The sequence below is a fragment of the Heterocephalus glaber genome, unplaced genomic scaffold, assembly GCF_053883595.1.
Source record: "Heterocephalus glaber isolate CG9 unplaced genomic scaffold, H.glaber_assembly_v1.0 deba00000331, whole genome shotgun sequence".
In the NCBI taxonomy this organism is placed as follows: Eukaryota; Metazoa; Chordata; class Mammalia; order Rodentia; family Bathyergidae; genus Heterocephalus; species Heterocephalus glaber.
The window spans coordinates 19,638,812-19,658,121 of NW_028258142.1; the positions used below are offsets into that span (position 1 = coordinate 19,638,812).

The 19,310-nt window shown below is 32.7% G+C and overlaps 1 protein-coding gene across 16 annotated transcripts in view; it reads left to right on the forward strand.

Annotated features, from left to right (window-relative positions):
* The window catches only part of Pign (phosphatidylinositol glycan anchor biosynthesis class N), a 236,883-nt gene that overhangs the window by 81,112 nt on the left and 136,461 nt on the right, over positions 1–19,310 (forward strand). For all 16 annotated transcript variants that reach the window (XR_015443246.1, XR_015443247.1, XM_087191828.1 and 13 more), the window contains 8 exons: positions 1,600–1,678; positions 2,753–2,935; positions 8,450–8,589; positions 10,835–10,934; positions 11,026–11,118; positions 12,288–12,379; positions 15,303–15,411; positions 17,878–17,986. Coding sequence is in view for 14 of the 16 variants with exons in the window: in XM_087191828.1 (XP_087047954.1) it covers positions 1,600–1,678; positions 2,753–2,935; positions 8,450–8,589; positions 10,835–10,934; positions 11,026–11,118; positions 12,288–12,379; positions 15,303–15,411; positions 17,878–17,986 (905 nt within the window). In the remaining 2 variants the exon portion in view is untranslated. The remainder of the gene's footprint in view (positions 1–1,599; positions 1,679–2,752; positions 2,936–8,449; positions 8,590–10,834; positions 10,935–11,025; positions 11,119–12,287; positions 12,380–15,302; positions 15,412–17,877; positions 17,987–19,310) is intronic.

Sequence of the window (19,310 nt, forward strand, 5' to 3'; positions counted from 1 at the left end):
TGAGAAATTAGAGACATTTATAGCTAAGTGGATGCACATTGAGGCAGTACTCTTAAGTGAAATAAATAGGACACACTTGTAAATACCAAATCGTTTCTCTAGTGTGAGAAACTGAAAGTGTAAATGAGGACTAAAAGGTATAATAGATAATGTGAAATAGGAAGAAAAGGGGCAAAGTGGAAGTGTGAGTGGTAGGGGAAAGGAAAGAAGGGAATGGAATTAATATGAGAAAATGAAAAAATGTAAACAAAGTCTTTATAAATAGGGAGCGATGGAGGAGTTGAAGGGAGGGAGGGGAAGGGGAAAAAATAAGAACCAAGAGAGATTATGTGAAGGTGCAAATTTCCAATAATGAATGTCATTATAGTGTAAAACTAAAATGTACCAATAAAATTATTTTTTTAAATGCCAGTACATTTCATCCTTTTTTTTCCATTTTTAGGTCTGCCAATATTTTCATAGCATTTTAATTAATTTAAGATTTATTAAATTATTTTATGGCTTAGCAGTTTGCTGAGTGTTATTGTGCAAATTAATGAAAGTATGGAGCAACATGGAGGTTCAAATTTAATAGAAGGGAAATAAACTGATCATTAGACCACATTAAAGTACTAATGGTGAGATTTGGACTGGACCATCCAAAGGTTTGAGTTTGAAAAACAGAGAAAGGAAGATCTTATGAGCAAGAACTCAGATGTGTATACAAGATAAGTGAAGAGTAAAAAATTTAACCATTGAGAAAACAGAGTGTTTAACCATTATATATTGGAGGGCTATGTTTAAAATAATGGGAAATTAAGTGGTAAATAAAAGTATCATCAATAGTCCAGAAAGATTAGAGTTGATGAAGTAGACAGTACAATGCCCATATCAATTGCAAGGAGTTAGATAATACCATTACTATTTTAGGAAGGTGAGTAGATTAGAGTAAGGAGGAGGTCAGTTAGAAGGCTTTTATAGAAATTTGAGGAATTCAACTTAGATATTGTCTTCAAAATATGTCTATGCCCTTTGGTTTAGTAATTCTATTTCTAAGACTTCTGAGAAAATATTCCAAATGTTTGGTGTCTGAAGGAACAGAGAACTGAACCAGATGAACCAAAGCAACATTTTTTCTTTCAGTACTGGAGACTGAACTTAACACCTTTTCAATTAGCTATATCTTTCAGAGGGACTTAGTAGTAGAACTCATGTCATACATTTCATGAATTTCTTTGGTAAAGTCTTAACATCTCTTCATAATATTTTGTATGAGTTCCTCAAGTGTAATTTTATAGTTGAATCTTTGACTCAAGAAAACCAAATTTGGGGGCTGAGAATTTAGCTCAGCGGCACCGCTCTTGCCTTGCAAGCACAAAGTCCTGAGTTTGATCCCTGGTACCAAAAAAAAAAAGAGAACCAAATTTTACTATAAGCTCTTTCTTTGAAGAGTTCAGATAGACAGCAACAATACAATTTAGCTTGAGGCTCTTTTCTTCTTTTGTTTTGTCTTATCTCAATTTTCATTATCTTTTTTTAAGTGAGAATAAAAAGCAAGAAAAAAATAAAATTAGGGAACATTTGAAACCTATTTATCTTTGTTTTCTTCTTCTTTCATAGGTTGCTTTCTGATTCTAAACAGATGAACATTTTAAGAAAAGCAAGATCTTACATAAAACAGGGCGAGTTTGATGAAGCAGTAAGTACCTGGGCCTTGTGGACAGAAATAACTGATTAGCATCTCCAGGTATGGTGATGGGGAGCACACTGGGCAGGCCAGGGAGCTTTCCTGACGAGCTGGGTTAGCCACAAACCTATTTATCTTTATTTTAGGTAATATGGATACCTTTAGGGGAGTTAGCAATAGAAATGAATATTATTGCCATTTTTAAAGTGAGAAAATACATTTCAAGATACTCTCACCCTCTTTTGTATAATATTTTAGAAAACCACATATTTGCCACTTACCCCATCAGAAGTTTCATACTGAAGCTTTGCTTCTTCCCAGCTCTTACCCTATTGTGTTTTTCACTAATTCTTTTCTTTATCAAATAATCATATAATTTGAAGTCAGGAGCAAGTTCTATTTTCATTTTCTAAAATTTCCTAAAATTGCCTAAAGATCGCCAATCTATGCATTTCTACTGGTTTATTGTGGTTTTAAAATGACAAGCTTATTGTCCTTTAAAATACTAAGCCACTTTAGTAATGTTTTATACCAGATGTGGGTAATCTGAGAAAGTAAGAAATGAAATATATATGGTTACCTACTGTATGTTTAGTTATATGTAGCTATATTATATATATGTGTGTGTGTATATATATATATACACACACACATATATGGCTAACCATATCTGTGTGGTTGAGACCTGCGTTAGAGAAACTTCATCTCCTTTATTGTATCATCTGAAGATCATTTCTGTAAAGTGAATTATTTCAAAATGCTGCATATATCATAGATAGTTTATATTAAAATGCCCTTTATTATCATGAGTACAAAGTTCACTTTATTGTGGAATATTTCTCATCTTTTTTGTGAAGATCCTCAGACAATTAAAATCTATTTTCAATCCAACATCTACCATTATTATTGTAATTTACTACAATGGTTTGACTGTTAGGAACTTTACCATTTTTCTTTCTTTGAAATTTAGGTTTTGGGAGCTGGGAATTTAGCTCAGTGGCACCACAGCTGTCTGAAATTTAGGTTTCCTTTATCTTCTCATGTGCAAGATATATATGTATATATTTTTTTCTTTTCCTTCCATAGATCTCCCTTTGCAAGGAGCTGATTCATCTTGCATTGAAAGGATTGTCCTATTATCACACTTACGACAGATTATTTTTGGGCACCAGTGTTGTTATTGGTTTTGTGGGATGGACAACTTACGCTTCTTTGTTGATCATCAAGTCTCATTCCAACTTAACAAGACGTGTTAGTAAAGAAGTTAAGGTAGGTTCAAAAAAATATAATGAAGATTTAATTGATGGTATAAAAATCTCTAAGATTATGGAAATAAATCTACTCAATCATATATTAAATTCATAGAATGTGTAAGTCATTGTACTAGGTTAACTCATCTTTTATTTGCTTTTGTTATACTGGATCTTTTTTCTGTTATCTCTTATTTCTTCAGTTGGTAGGAAGATGTATTAATAATATTGACCCTATAATTTATCAGGACTATAAAAATATCTGTATAAATAATTTGAATTCTCCTGTAGTCTCAGTGATGTTGATTTTTTATTCTTTTTTGTAACTACTTAACACATTATAAGCATTTCATATCTTTCTTGTATACATAATCAAAAAACTATTTCAAAGCAATATACTTAACTTTATCTAGTATTAATTTTGAGAGCTAGAAAACAGTAACATCACTTGCTCAAAATGTTTGTTTTTAAATAATGTATATGTTTTTCTATATTCTTTCAACTTTCAGAAATATCTCAAATTACAAATTGAGATTCTATAGGGCCAGGGATTTAGCTCAGTGGTTCCGCTGCCTACCTTGAAAGCGGAAGGTCCCAGGTTCGATCCCAGTTCCCCCCACCAAAAAAAAAAAAAAGACAAAGTGGAGATTCTATGTATCCTTACTTAAGAATGCATTCTTAGTTTGCTGTGCTTTCAATGATAACAAAATTTTTAATAACTTATTTAAACAGAAAACTGTAGCAGTTCATATTGCCTTTATTACATTAAAACACATTACTCTTTTAAAATATATTGCTAACCATCATTTACCACTTCCATTTCCTTTCTTCATTTTCTGTAATAATTATCACCATGTCCAAATCCTCTAAAAAATAATATATTCTCATGTTGTATTTCTAATAATAGTGGTGTGTGAATATTTCCAGTGATAATTTTTCCAGTTTTATATTTTCTTTTTTTGTCACAGAGGGAAGAAATTAATATTAGTTCAATTTTTATAAGGCTTAAGTGAATCTTAAATAATTTCCTTCAAGTAATTTTAATTCTTTGAATACATGTAAAGTTGTTTAAAATAGGAATGATTTCCTACATTCAGAAAGAGACACAGAAAGGACTATTTTGGTAATGGATATATCTACATAAAGTACTGAGTACTAGAAGTATATTCTGCCATCTTAGACTCTTAACAGTATTAGAAGTAAACATTATAATTTTAGTTTACAAAAAAGGGAACTACAGCTGAATGGAATGAAGAATCTTGTGAAGGCCACTCAGAGTTTGAAAGTCTGACATTTGCATCCAGAACAGTCTTGTACCAAAATGCTTTTTCATCTTTACCCTGATGTTCAGGTTACTGAGAAAAGGTATGATGTTTTTAGACTGATATGTCAACAGATTTCATAGCTGATACTTCTTTGTTATTCATCAATCTGAAAATGCAGCCTGCATTTCATTGAGTGTTCAGCATAACGTTAGATGCTATACAGCAGTGATGGTGAACCTTATAGATACCCGAGTGCCCAGCTGCAACCCAAAACCCACTTATTTATTGCAAAATGCCAACACTGCAATTAAACCTGAATATCCAGTGCTCGGCTGCTGGGGCAACTTGGCTAGAGTGCCAACAGAGAGCACCCTGCACTGCTGCTGCAGCACATGGACCATAGGTTCACCATCACTACTATATGGGCCAAAGCAGATTTTGCCATCAAAGAGTTTAGAATTAAATAAAGTAAGTAAAAAATGTAGTTACACACCATCTTGCCAGATACTGGTCTGTGGTATACTACACATTATACAAGACAACCTTAATATATGTTGTTTGAGGTAATATAAAAACTATTATGTTTAAATACAAGAGAACTCATTTTAACTAGGGAAACAGAAAAAAATGAGTCTTGGTGGCAGAATTTGATAGAATATATGGACAGAATGAGAATTAAAGCAAATTGAATGATATAACCAAAGGCAGAGCTGAGAGAACATACTACTATGCTGCAATAGTAAGTAATTTTATGGAGTCTCCATTGTCTTAGGTACTTTAGTGAAGTTATTCAGTTAAGTTTAACATTATCCTAAATTGAGTGGTTACTACTCTTACAATATGGATGATGGGAGAATTTGGGCTCAGAGATATTACATGTTTTCTTCAAGAATACACAGGTTCTAAAATACAAAACTCATATTTTCTAACGCTTAAATTCTTGCTCTTACTGTAATGTGCTGTCTTTAAAATACATTTGGGTGGAATATGGAAGGTTTTTTTTAAGGAACTGATAAGAGATAATATAGTATTAGTTAGGTCAAATCAATTATAGGCCTCAAATGCTGGACTATTTTCTTTGAACTTTATTTAATGAAAATTTGGTGTCTCATTTAGGCCTTAACCAGGAAACAGAATAGGTAGGAAATATAAAGAAATTTAGTGTGGGCCAGGGATTTAGCTCAGTGGTTTCACTGCCTGCTGCGCAAGCGCAAGGACCTGAGTTCGATCCCTGGTACCAAAAGAAAAAAAAAAAAAAGAAAGAAATTTAGTGTAAGGAATTGACTTATGCAGTTGTTAGTTAGGCAAGGGCTAAATCTATAGGTCAGACATCAGGAGGGACAGGCTGGACTAAGCAGCCAGGAGCTGAAGCTGCACTCAGTGGGTAGAATTTCTTGTTCTGGGAAGCTTCAATTCTCTTAAAGACTTTCAGTTGATTAAATCAGGCCCACCCAGATTATCTAGGATAATCTTCCATTCTTAAAACCAACTGATTATGGATCTACTTTCACAGAAACACCTAGATTAATGTTTGAATAATTGGAGACAATAGCTAGTCATGTTGACATATAAAACTTACTGTATTAGTTGAGGTTATTTAAAGTATTTTGAATCCTTTTGTTCTGTTTACAAAACATTCTGATTCCTCTTCAGTGAGAGTTTGAAGTCTTGGGAAGTGACACAATCTTAACAGTTCTATAGGAAGAATAACATGGAGTAGTCTATAACTGAAGGGAGGCATGAAGAACAGTTAGAAGGTCAGACAGTTGCAGCCATGCATGTATTAGAGTGTGGTGGTATAGGGAGGCTTCGCAAAGGATGTTATTGCCACAGTACAATCATAAAGGATAGGTAGAGCAGCCTCATAGGGAAAAAGAGACAGAGAAGGAGGGAGGGAGGGAGGAAGAAAAGGAGGGAGTGGGGAGTAGGGGGAGAGAACAAACGAACATGCAGAGAGAACAGCATGTGATGTGCCCGGAAAGGAGTATGGTATCTTCTTGGAAGAGCTACAAGTGGATAGAGGGCTTGTAGGGGAGGGAGAAATGAGCTTACAACAATTATCCTCCATTGCTAGATGAGGAAAGAGAGCTTCAGAACAGCTAAATGGTTTTCTCAAATTGACAAGCAAATAGAATGGCAGCCTCAGAATTAGATTTGGGTCTGACTCCAAAGCTTATGTCACTTCTACATGACTGTATCCCCCAGATTCTAGAGATCACTTTTAATTTATTGCTATTACAGGAAAGTACAATGACTAGTCTCTTGCCTTGAAATGTAATTTTCCACAACTCCCCGTAATTGAGCTTTGTATTTAATTTTGATATACTCTTAGCTTCTCCTTTGCTTTTTTTTTTGGTACCGGAGATCGAACTCAGGACCTTGCGCTTGCAAGGCTGGCGCACAGTGCCACTGAGCTAAATCCCTGGCCCTAGCTTCTCCTTTGCTTTTGCTCGTTCTGACGTCTTTTGCTTTACAACTAAATATTTTTTTTGCATGTTTACTTTATTGCTTTCCCTTGGTCTCATGTTACTTGGAAAAATAAAAAATATTAACCCCATAAACTATTGTGTCTCCACTTGTGTGATTTAAATTCTCGTGTCTCCATCTGTATGATTTAAATTCCTTGAAAGATGGAACTCAGTAGAGATGATAGCACTAAGTGTGTAACTTAAGTGTTTTTTGGATAAAGAAATACTCACAAGACATAGTTTGTTGTTTTGGGGGGAGCCAGGGATCAATTCAAGATTAAGTGGAAAATATCCTCACTCTTATTTAAAATCCTTTCAATTTTATTGCCTTTGTAGGATGAGCAGAACCTGATTCTTTATGATGTAGTTTCCTACAAATAGATGTCAATTCTCAGTCTTGTGTGCATCAAAAGATTAACTATACTATATTGTATTGACTCTAAAATTTCAAAATTTTTTTAGATAATCATTTCACTTTTTAAGGTACAGCAGTGCTAGGTATCAAACCTGAGACTCACACATGCTGGGCAAATGCTCTAGCACTGAGTTGTACCCTCAGGCATTCAGATACTTTCATTTCATATTATTTTACCATTCTCAAAAGAAGTTCTCAGCACTTAAAATGAATAACTGCCTCAGTCATCTTCAGCTTTAGAGACTTCATCTGACAACCTCTGTTTTAGTTTTGTTAAATATGAGATTATTATTCCCATTTTATGGATGGAGTAAAACGAAGTCTCAAAAAAGTTTTATACTTATTTATGATTCACACAGCGAAAAGGTATCAGATCCAGGAAATGTATTCTGATCTGTCTGCCTCTAAACTTAGTTACAATACTGTTTTAGCCCATTTTTTTTTAATAATCATACCATAATTTATCCTTATTTCTTACTTTTCTATAACACTTTTTGCCAGTAGGGAAGAACTATAAGAAGGAAAGAAGCTCTTCCTTTTCCTCTCTAAATTTCCCTACATCCAGAGGCAGTTCTTAATTCTCACTTTATTTAGCATTGACTAACAAAGCAAGGGAAAAACAGAGTGAAAACTTGAAAGCAAAAGAGCACCACATTCCCTTTTTATTCCTTTTCTTAACCCCTTTTTCTTCTCTCCAGGGATACTTCACCTCTTCTAGAGTCCTTATACTACATACTCCCCTCTGACACCTACTTCATATCCTAGTACTCTTACTCGTGGTGTCAACAGCCTCCCCATAAATGAGTCCTTTTCTCAGTCATTGGAATGCCTGTCCTTGATTCACATGACCTACAGCCTCCACTGGCCTGCCTCGCCCAAGAAGGCTATCACCAGGGGCTTTTTTTTTTTTTGGTACTGAGATCGAACTCTGGACCTTGAGCTTGCAAGGCAGGCGCTGGAATCACTGAGCTAAATCCCTGGCCCCTCACCAGGGTCTTATACCAAGGAATTCCCTTGTTTCACAAGTGGTTGGGAGGAACAGATACGACTGAATGATCCTACTGTAGTTGACAGTAAAGAGAAGCCTGGGCAGGGTGTCAGATTGGAAAACATTGTTCTAGAGGAAGATTAAGTCTCAAAGTTTATTGTAAGCTAGCCAGAGAACTCAGTCAATATTTATAAAATTGCTTCTAGGAGAAAATATGTTCAGACTTGTAAAAGTCCCTTCTCTAATATGTTCTTCTAAATGACAAGTTTTTTTTTAATGTAGTTCTTAGAACCATTGAAATAAAGTAATATGTGTTTTTCATCTTATAAAGCCTCTTTTAAAAACCTATCAATTACCATGGGTTTGGAAGTGTTTCAATGTTTTGTTTAATTTTCAGAAACCAAGCCGTCTTCTGCCATGTATTTTTGTAGCTACTAGCATTTTAGTAGTATTTTTCCTGCTGATTCAAGCCTGTCCCTGGACTTACTATGTATATTGCTTGTTGCCAGTGCCAATATGGTATGCAGTTCTACGAGAGTAAGTAATGCTGCCTTATTTTTCCCCTTAATTGACAGTTAAGCCTGTATTTAAAATGTATTAGATTTCTGTAGCATGTCATCAAAGTTATTTTTAATACTCTCAAATCTCCAAACCCTCTCACTTCATTTATAACTGCAAAAATGTTGAATTAAAAACATCCTTTTTGTTGTACCTTTCCTTTTGACTTCATTTATTACCCTGAGGTTGCAGCGACCTTCTTCCCTTCTTTGTGTATTGTTTATAAGAAAAACCTGGAATAAAAGTAACATATCTAATATTGATTGTACAATGCCTAACATAACTTACAATTTGAACTTGTTTTATCACCTCACATTTCAGGATGTTTTCATGCTTTATGAAGAAATTTACATGGTTTTCCTTTTTCTGTAAATTTTTGTTCCTCTGTTGCTGGTCTTCATGTAAAGCTAGATAAATAAAACTTTGTAGTTAGTCAAGTCTAATACAAATAATGAATACTGACAGATTAGTCCATATTATTCACATATATTATAGTTCTACCTTTAAGTACTTTCTCACAAGTTGAACTCGAAATGTTTTTTATACCACTGTAAAAGGCTTCAAAAGTAAGACTTTTGGGTGAGTTTTGAACATTTTAAAACCATTAAAATGTACTAGTTCATGCTCAGAGGCAGCCAGAATCATGTTAGAAAGCTTGTGGATTTTTGTATTTGCATTTGTAAACTAGAATTTAAGCTTAGCCTTTTTCATCAAAGTATCCTCTCAGAAAACTATACCCCTAAAACAGACCAAGGAATGAGAGCCAAAAGTAAGGACATCCTCAAAATTGGCTAACATGTATATTGTGATGTTGTGCATATTTTTATTCTAATATTTAATGACTTTAGCTTTGACCACTTTTCCATCCTTTAAAAAGGGGTATTAGAAATAATTAAAATATTAAAAATATAAAAAATAAAAATAGTATTAAAGTGTTTAAAATAACTATTTTTATATAAAGAAAAAGATACAGGACATATGAAAAAATTTGAAAAAACAGGGTTGTTGGATATGCTTATTTAATTCATATTTTTTCTACTGTCATTTTCTCTGGTTTTACAATTTTTTGAAAGGTTTTATCCTTATAGAAATTCTGTTCTACATAGAACTCACCCTGAATTATTCAGTATCCTAATTATGAAGTAACATGTTTATCTAAACTTTAAGGGAACATGTGATTGATTTTGAAAGTATATTATATTCCATCTTTATCTTCTTGATAGATTATATTGAAAATAAAACATAAAATTCAGTTTTCTTTTAGGAAAAAAATCTTCTAAATGATTATAAAGAGCCACCTTTTGTTCCTCTGGGCCTCTTCACTGTTGAAACAAAAGAAACATTCTCCTTTTGATGAGTATTAGCTTTGCTTCCTTACATGGCACCTTAATAGTTTGATAACATTCTGCAGCCATTTTTCTCAATCAGAAAAAGGTCATAAGCCAAATACTACTGACCTTTGAAAATTACCTACTTATTGTACTACAAATGCTAAAGTTTTTCTTCTCAATAATGAAAAGTAAAAAGTACTCGAGTATGTAATTCATTTTTTATGGTTATAAATTCACAATTAGTATATAATTAGTAATATCTTAAATTGGGTTTGGAAAAGGTTATTTAGCTCAGTTAAAAATGCAGTTAATCGATCCCTGGTACAAAAAAAAAATGAAGTTAAGATTTTCCCTACCTAAGTTAGGAAAACTTACTTTTATTTTATTAAAACTGTTGAGATTTTTAATATAAAGTTATCTAGGTGAATTTTAAAAGATTTTTCAGTTTGTATACTTTTGGATTCATTACATTTTATTTCTGATGTTTGTAATTTAATGTACATACATTTAAATGAAGATCAAATAAGACATTTTTATTACTAATGTTTATAAAAATCAAGCAAACCTTTGTGATGATTTTCATATTAATTCAGAGATATTTTTCCTAAAATACTTATTTTTAAAAACGTAAGTAAAACTACTGAAACAAATCTATTAGATTATCTTAGTTTTTGAATAATCTGTAAGTAGAAAATTTCCCGATTTTTGGTTTTGTGTAAAGTTTTATTTTTTACTATATATAATTTTAAAATTCAGTACGTACTAGGGCCAGGGATTTAGCTCAGTGGCACAGCACCTGCCTCGCAAGTGCAGGGTCCTGAGTTTGATCCCTGGTATCAAAAAAAAAATTTAATACATACTATAAAACTCTTTTTTGTAATCTTTTGAAACAGGTTTCAAGTTATTCAAGATCTTGTTGCATCACTGTTGACCTTTCCTCTGAGCTGTTTTATTTGTTATCTGTTAGTCTTTATTTTGGGAATTGAAGTATTGGTAAGTAATACACCAACTGCAATATTTTCAGATTTCTTTGATATATATTAAATGATCTAATTTTTCATTTTTCTTTGGAATATATCTCTAGGTTCTCAGTTTTTTCTACCGCTGTATGCTTACAGCTGGACTTACTGCATTTGCGATTTGGCCATTTCTCACTCAGCTGTGGATTCAAGCAAAGGTATAAATATTCATTTTGACATAGGGCAGATTAGTAACTACTTTGTTTTGATATGTGTTTAATTTAAAGAATTATTTATTTTTAAACAAAAGGGTAAATTTTATTCTTACATAAAGAACCTGATGCTTTTGATAGGGAGACCAGGTTTAAATTTCAGTGATTCGGTTTAAGTTTCAATGATTAATTTAAATTTTCATATCAAGATGAGCCTGTTATGCAGTACTTGAAATGCTAGAGAAGCAGTGATTCATCCTTCTGTGAAGTACATCCCTGTTTTCCTTTAGTTTCAGGTTTCTAGATGAAGAAGGCCCAGGGCAGCACAGTGGCTTAGGAGTCAGAGGACTCACTTTCCTTCTGGCCCTAAGCCATTCCATTTTTTTTCTAGAGAAGTATGTATTCATAATAGATTTTGAAATATATAATTCTGCCAGGGATTTAGCTCAGTGGTTCCGCCACCTGCCTTGCAAGCATAAAGTCCTGAGTTCGATCCCTGGTACCAAAAAAACCGATAAAATATATAATTCTAATTTTCTTCCTTTAGCTAGGCAGGGTATTACAATATACTTCTACAAAGAACATTTTTATGTTTCCACTTTGATGCTTTTTGATGAAGATAGCAAGAAGATAAAAATATCTTCTTTCTGCCTAATAACTTATAAAAATCTCTAGTTAATGGGCTTACTAATCATTTTTTTCTTAATCTAATTATAAAAGTAGTCTTATTTCCCTGCTTGGCTAAGTCATGTTATTAGTTGGGCCAGTTTTCTTATAGCTGTCATCATCAACATATGATATAATATGAATTGAATATGACATTTGCTTTGAAATACCAGGTCCAAGATTAAATCCTGGCTGTTTCATTTACTAGTTGAGGACCTGGTATTACTTGTATTTTAACTTATCTGAGCTCAGTCTCCTCATCTCACATGTTATGAATAATAAAACTTGTCTCTTCGGGTTGTTGAGAATTAAATAAGATAATGCTCACATTGAGCCCAATACTATAACTACTATACGAGTCTCTTCACAAAATAACCATATTACTTTTTAAAGTAAACTGCTAAAAAGTTTTACATTTCCCCTTTAATTTTACATATTCTTGGTGAAACATTGAAAACAGTTTTTTTATACCATATTTGGCTAAAGATAACATTTTTTCTTGATTTTAGATCACCTCCCTGAGTTGGACTTTCTTCTGTTTGCTCCTGGCAGTATTCCCACTGATGCCTGTCGTAGGTCGAGTGCCAGATATCTCTCTCGTGTATGAATAGTATTTTCTTTTCTTTTAAATATAATTTTTTCTCAGTACCCTGAAATTTGAACCTAATCTTGTTTATGAGTTTAACTCACATGAATAAACTGAAAGTTAAAATATTAATATCAAATTATTAGTCATGATTTTAGCCTAGGCCTGAGCATTGTTTAGTCTCCTTGGAGATGCTTCTAGGCTTTCACAAAGAATGAAATTCTGCCAGTGATACCTTAAAATACCACCCTCCCCAAAAAAGACTTATGTCTTCTTTCTTTTACATGTTGGGGAATTGATGAAAATTTTAATTTCATGTAAGAAACCATTGCTAATATAAAAAAGATGCTAAGGGGCCGGGGGTTTAGCTCAGTGGTTCCACTGCCTGCCTCATAAATACAAGGTCCTGAGTTCGATCCCTGGTACCAAAAAGGAAAAAAAAGAAAAGAAAAAAAAAAAAATAAAAAAGATGCCAAAACTATTATGTTACCCCTATCTTTGCTTTTGAGCATGTTCACATCAAAATATCTTAGAAAAAATGAAAATTTTCTCCTATCCTAATCTGAATTTAAAGATTTTCATGGGAGGAAATTATTTACTTTGAAAACTATTCCAAGTTTAGTCATTCAAATTGCATGAAAATACTGTGTACTTCACCTGCATTCTTCCTTCTGCTGGTATATTTATTTCTCCTTAGTATGATGGAACTAAATCTGTCAAATAATCAGTTACCTTTGTTTTTAACCCAACTTCTAAATTATTGTTAAATAACCTACCACGTATAGGTTAGGTAGTTAAATATCCTACCACACACGTGCCTGCTTACTGTACTCAGTGATTGATTTCATTTAACATTTTTTTATTTTCTAACTGTATAAACGTCTTTGTTACTTTCTTCTGAACTCTGTAAGCATTTAAAAACATTTTAATCTTTAAGAGATTTAGAGTATATCTCTTTTAACAGAATAAGAACTATATATTTATTTACATATATGCTAATTTAAGATGTTTTACACCTTTCTCATTTGTTCAAGGAAACCAACATGAAGTAGGTAGGGAACTATCCCAGGAAGTCAGTTTTTTAGCAGAGCCCAAAATAATTGTATTGAATTCTAAAACCATACTAAGACATACTTTGAGTGTTACTAAGTTAAAACATTTACAGCTGTTGTAAACTATAAATAGGTGAAAAAATCAACTCAAATAAAAATTTTCACTTATTTCTTGCTTCAGATTGCTCTGTGAGCTCTTTTGCTGTTTCTGTGAAGCCCCTTTCTTTTATGTTTCTACCTATCAGTCCTGTGCAAGCAGTGACATAAACAGAATTTATCATATGCTAAAAGGAAAAGAAATTTTATAAATGATCTTCATAGAAATTTGCCACTTGCATGTTCTATTAAGATGAATGCAGGAAGCAAATAAATATTAAAATATAAAAATACAGTTTATGTGTTATTTTAATTATGTTGTTTCACTCTATAAATTTTAATTGCTCAGTGATTTTAAATTTATGTTAGTTTCCAACTAATTGTATTTGTAACTTCTTTATTTTAATTTCTGATTTATAGAGAAATTTCTTCTTTCCATTGGATCTCTCATAGCAGTTCCATTCTTTAGAAAATTACAAAGATACATATGTGGGACATTTAAGGATAAAATTAGAGGGGAAAAACAAAACTGTGCCTAACACAGCTGTAATGTCCCTCTCTGCTAAAGTGAAAAAACCCATTTGCGGGGCTGGGGATTTAGCTCAATGGTGCCACCGCCTGCCTCGCTATTGGAAGGTCCCGAGTTCGATCCCCGGTACCAAAAAAAAACAAAAACCCACATAAAAAACCCATTTGCCAATGAGTTAAAATGCCACATTATTTTTTAGAAAAGAAAAAGATAAAACAATCTTCATCATATTTTCCCTGTTTTAACATAGTCCATGTTGAATGTATTAATATTTCTTTTCTTAAGACTCTCAGTATATTTAAAGAATTGAAAACAAAAACCAAACAATTTCCTGGGAATTTCTGCTTGGCATTCTCTTTAAGTAGCTAGCCCTGACTTTTGGTCTTTTCTGTTTCTTTTAAACCAATTGCTTTCCTCTTAGTTCTGTTAGTTTTGAGTTCCAGATTCTGTCTTGAACAGAATTTCAGTGGTATTACACTGTTCACATTTTTAAAAAGAAAGAGAGAGCTCAGCAATAGTGCAGCATTTCCTTGCTATCAGTCACCTTTGACTTCAGGAACCATTCTGTATCTGGTGGGGTTTTTTGTTTTTGCTTTTTATTTCTAGGGTTTTTTTTTTTTAAGACAGATTCTTACTGTGTACTCCATTTGACTTCAGATTTGCAGTCCTTCTGCCTCAGCCTCCTGAGTGCTGGGATTAAGGAGTGCCTTACTATGTCTTTGAAAAGTATTATCTGTTGCTTCATCACTGGATAAAATAAATGTATACTAATGTATTCACCCACGTACGACCTTTGTGATCACTGTCCTACCCTTCATTTAGCCAGGATAGCTGAGGAAAGCACCAAAGTCAATGAAGAAAAGGGGCTGTTTGTCCTGCTAGAAATAATTTACATTATAAATGTAGATCTTGTTAGTACACAGTCATAAATGTATGTTATAGATGCTATAATGTATTTTTAACTGTCTTTTTATTGTGTTATGTAAATTTCTTCAATTCAGACTAAGAATTATAGTACTTGATTTATGTAAAATTTTTTTAAATTTTATTTGTAGAAAGAAGGTAAAGATATTAAAAATAATTGTATCTTTATCTCAAGATTTTTATTATTTCCTGTTAAGCCCATGTATCCATTTTTTTGCTTGATTAAACAAAATGATTAAGAAGCTCTACATTAGAGTTAAATGCTTCATGTTTTCACATGATGTGTCCAATAAATATCTTAAGAAAATTTAAAATTGTGAATTGTATTTTGAAACAGAATGGGTGCAGGCTTGCTGGTTCTTCTACTATCTCTGTTTGTTATGACATCTCTCATGAAAAGAAAAACTAGCTTTGGAAAGGAAGAGCTATTGGTACATCTGTTACAGGTCAGTTACAGATTTTTCTATGCTGTGTTATTCTAATGATATACAGAAGTGATCATATAGTTGTGTTTAATCTGTCCTTAGGATGCCATTGAGTAATGTGTCTCAATATATACCAGCTAAGAAGGAAGTTTTCTGTTTAAGCTACTACATAGACGTATGTTCTCTAAAATGTAAGAAATACAAAACAGTCAACAAGAGGCAACTGAAAGATGCTTAGAGAGCAGAGGTTGGGGAGACTTACAAAACATCTATACTGACCAGAACATAAGATGAAAGGGCTTCCATTGTGCCAAGTGTCTGTATAGTCCTCATGTAAGGCAAGATTCTTTGAAATGAAAACAACCTAGGGTGTTGGAAGAACAGCCAATTTAAGACTTCAGATGATGTGCTACAAGAAAATAAACTTCAGCTTGGGTGGTAGTTTTATTGTAGTAAAAAGAACTTTAAACCTGATCTTTCAAAGTTGGGTCAGTGCCCAGTTATACTGCATACTAGATGTACAATTTTCAGTAATTTGATTTTAACTTGTTTTAATCTGTGAGTAGAGATAATATCTAATAGAGTTGTGAGAATTAAATTATATATATTTTATAAATTCCTTTGGAAACCACTTTTAAGAAAACGTATAAATAACCACATCTAGAACACTGACCCAAAATAAAATCCATGAGTCTTCTAAAAAAATTTCCTCAGATCAAAGCTGGAATAATAGAAAATACAGTATTTCCAAAAACAGTCTGTTATAAAAATATGCCATACTTAAAAGATGATATCACAAGCTAAATTTATTCTTGGAAAGCAACAGAGAACTTATAAAAAAGAAAAAACACTTTTGTCAAAGATCCTGTCAAGCCACTGAAACATATGTTTCATTTTAAATGGTACACTGACCAAGGTTACTTTGAAGCCAGAGTAGCTCTGACAGAATTCTCCTATAATAATGCAAACTTTGACAGAAGTCAGTGTTTCTGACTCTCACTCCAGAGGAGGAAACAATGTGCTAAAATTCTTACAGCTTTGTTAGAAATACCCCTGAGTTTTTGGTAAGTCCATTGCAAAGCTCTTGTTTGCCTTAGCTTTATTGGTTTACAGTAATTCCTGTGCCATATTTTATTGTACGTTTTTATTGATTCCAAGATACTTGTTTTTTGTATTTTAATATCTCTAAAGTGAATGTGTCTTAAAACTGAAAGAATCCTAAGATTGTGTCATAGCTTTATTAACAGCAATTTTGCTTCTTAATTTACTGAAAATATAAACGTAATTAAATATAGCTCTTAGGATTTGGTAATGAAACTGCTAATCTGAACTAAGAGAACTTTGTTTAGAATCGTAATTTAGCTTTGGGGTGTATTTGTGTGTGCGTGCGTGTGTGTGTGTGTGTGTGTGTGTGTGTGAGAGAGAGATACGGGGGTTAAATCCAGGGGTATTCTACCACTGATCTTCATCTCCAGACCTTTTTATTTTTTAGTTTGAGGTAAGGTCTGGCTGAGTTGTCAAGCTGGTTTCAAACTTACAATCTTTCTATCTCAGCCTCCCAGAGTCCTGGGATTACAGTAATGTGCTACTATGCCCAGCTGTTACCTTACTGTTTAAAAATGGCAGTTGATCTACTACTTTGGTTAACCAGACATTTTTCTAAAGAGCCAGAGAGTAAAAATTTTAGATTGGTGGATCATATGGAGTGTGTTGTAAATTTTCAATTCTACTATTTACTGCAAAGAGAAACAACATATAAATGAATGTAATTATGTTCTAATAAAACAATATTTATAGGGGCTGGGGATTTAGCTCAGTGGTTCCAGCGCCTGCCTCACAAGCTCAAAGTCCTGAGTTCGATCCCCGGTACCAAAAGAAAAAAAAATATTTGTAAGGGCCAAAGATTTAGCTCAGTGGCGTCACCACCTGCCTCACAAGCATAAGGTCCTGAGTTCAATCCCTGGTACCGCAAAAACAAAACAAAACAAAACAAATGTATAAAAACAGATCACCAGCCTACACATTGTAGTTTACCAGCTTCTACACTAACTTGTAAATGTTCTCTGAAGAATTATGCTCTGTGTATTCTCAGTACCAGGCGAATATTTAGACCACAAAAATGTTTTGAATGAACAAATCAGTATAACTGTGGTGGTGGCCCTAGGGTAAAGGCACTACACCATATATACTAAAGTATATACATTTTACCCTCTTTTTTTCCATAATTTAAGAAACCTTTAATTTTTACAACAAATATTATAAATAGAAACAGTGTGATGTTGTATGCCAAAATGCTCTTGAAATGCTTCCTGTCATAGTTACAAAGGAGCTTCATACAGAAGTACTGTCAGCCTTGGCCAGAAAAAGGTGACCTTGTCCAATTTCAATGGCATTTTGGCCAGATGCCAGTTGTTCCCAGCATTTTTTTCTAACATACAGTCTTTCATTACCTTCTCTTTTCTTGACCTGTTTTGTTTGTATTTTCAGATGATGAATACAGTGCTTTCTATGTATATTGTGTACAGTACCCATAGTAGTCTACTCAAGAAACAAGGACTACCTCTTACAAATCAAATTCTGAGCTGGGCAACATTAGGTAAGCAGCCAGTCAAACCAAATGAGATAATTTACATCACATCAGATATCTTAAAATGATCCCTTTATGTTTATATTATTGTTATTGAAATAAATAATTTTGTTGCTAGAAAATAATAATAGCTATTATTTCTATTTTGCTGAATTTGACAAAAAATTAGATCTTTTGTGAGTACACATGTTAATTAGAATTACTTGATAAAATCTTTATAATCTGATAGCAAGGCTGTGTATTTATTAGCATCTGATAAAAATCTAGTAAGTGACTAGAAAAGAAGGTTTTACGAAGGACATCATATTATTAATTTTCATGTCATTTCATAAATTTTCAGTTTTTACACAGAAAGTAGGAAGTAGTTAAATTTTGTTTCCTTTTCTGAAAATAACATTGGTTATTCACCTTCTAACACAAATTACACATTTTATAGAGATAGTTAAATATTTCAAAGCATATTCCTCTATGAAATGCCCTTATTTAAGAACATTGGAATGTATGCGTGAAGTAAACATGTAATTTAAGGACCTAGGCTTTCCCTTCCAACTGGAAGACAAGAGCAAGCTTTTAAGTCAAGATTTTTCATGTGAAAAAGATACTTTGTTATGCCTGTGAATGATTTGGCATACAATTTAACATTTCTTAATTTTTTTATTGTTCATCATTATAAAGGAAAAGATCTTTGAATGGAACTTCAGCTTGAAAAGAGTATTAAGAGACAGGAATAGTTTTTCTAGGATTAATTTTAAAGCCCAAGCTGACTTAAAAATGGAATAGGAAAAAAAAATTTTTTTTAAATAAGAAAAAAAAAAATGCAATAGGAAGCAGACATGTATCTCCTGAATTTTTGGTTTGCCCATTTTCTAACCTTCTCAGTCGTTGTTTAAGTGGAAGTTATTATTGGTCAATAATTGCTATTTATCTGTCTATACACACATATTTAAAACACGTGTAAATTTTCATTTTCACTTCATGTTTCATTTCATTAAGGGCATTCTATAGAAATTATCTTTTGAATCACCTTAATTATAAAAATTACTACTTTGATTCTGCATGAACAGTATCAGTGATTACTTCATATTCAAAAAATGTGTTTCATGTATAGTATGTTCTGAAAAGTTCTGTTCCTTGAAGTTAATAAAGATTGACCAAATTTCTGTCATCTTAGGGCTTATATTCTGCATGGGTAGAGGAGCTAATATTTTAGTGAAGTGACTATATGTGATGATATTTCATATGACATGTTGTGAAATTCATGGAAAACTAAAATATTATGACCAGAGGATATAATATTAAGAGAAGTCTTTCAATATCATATAACTTCACAAAT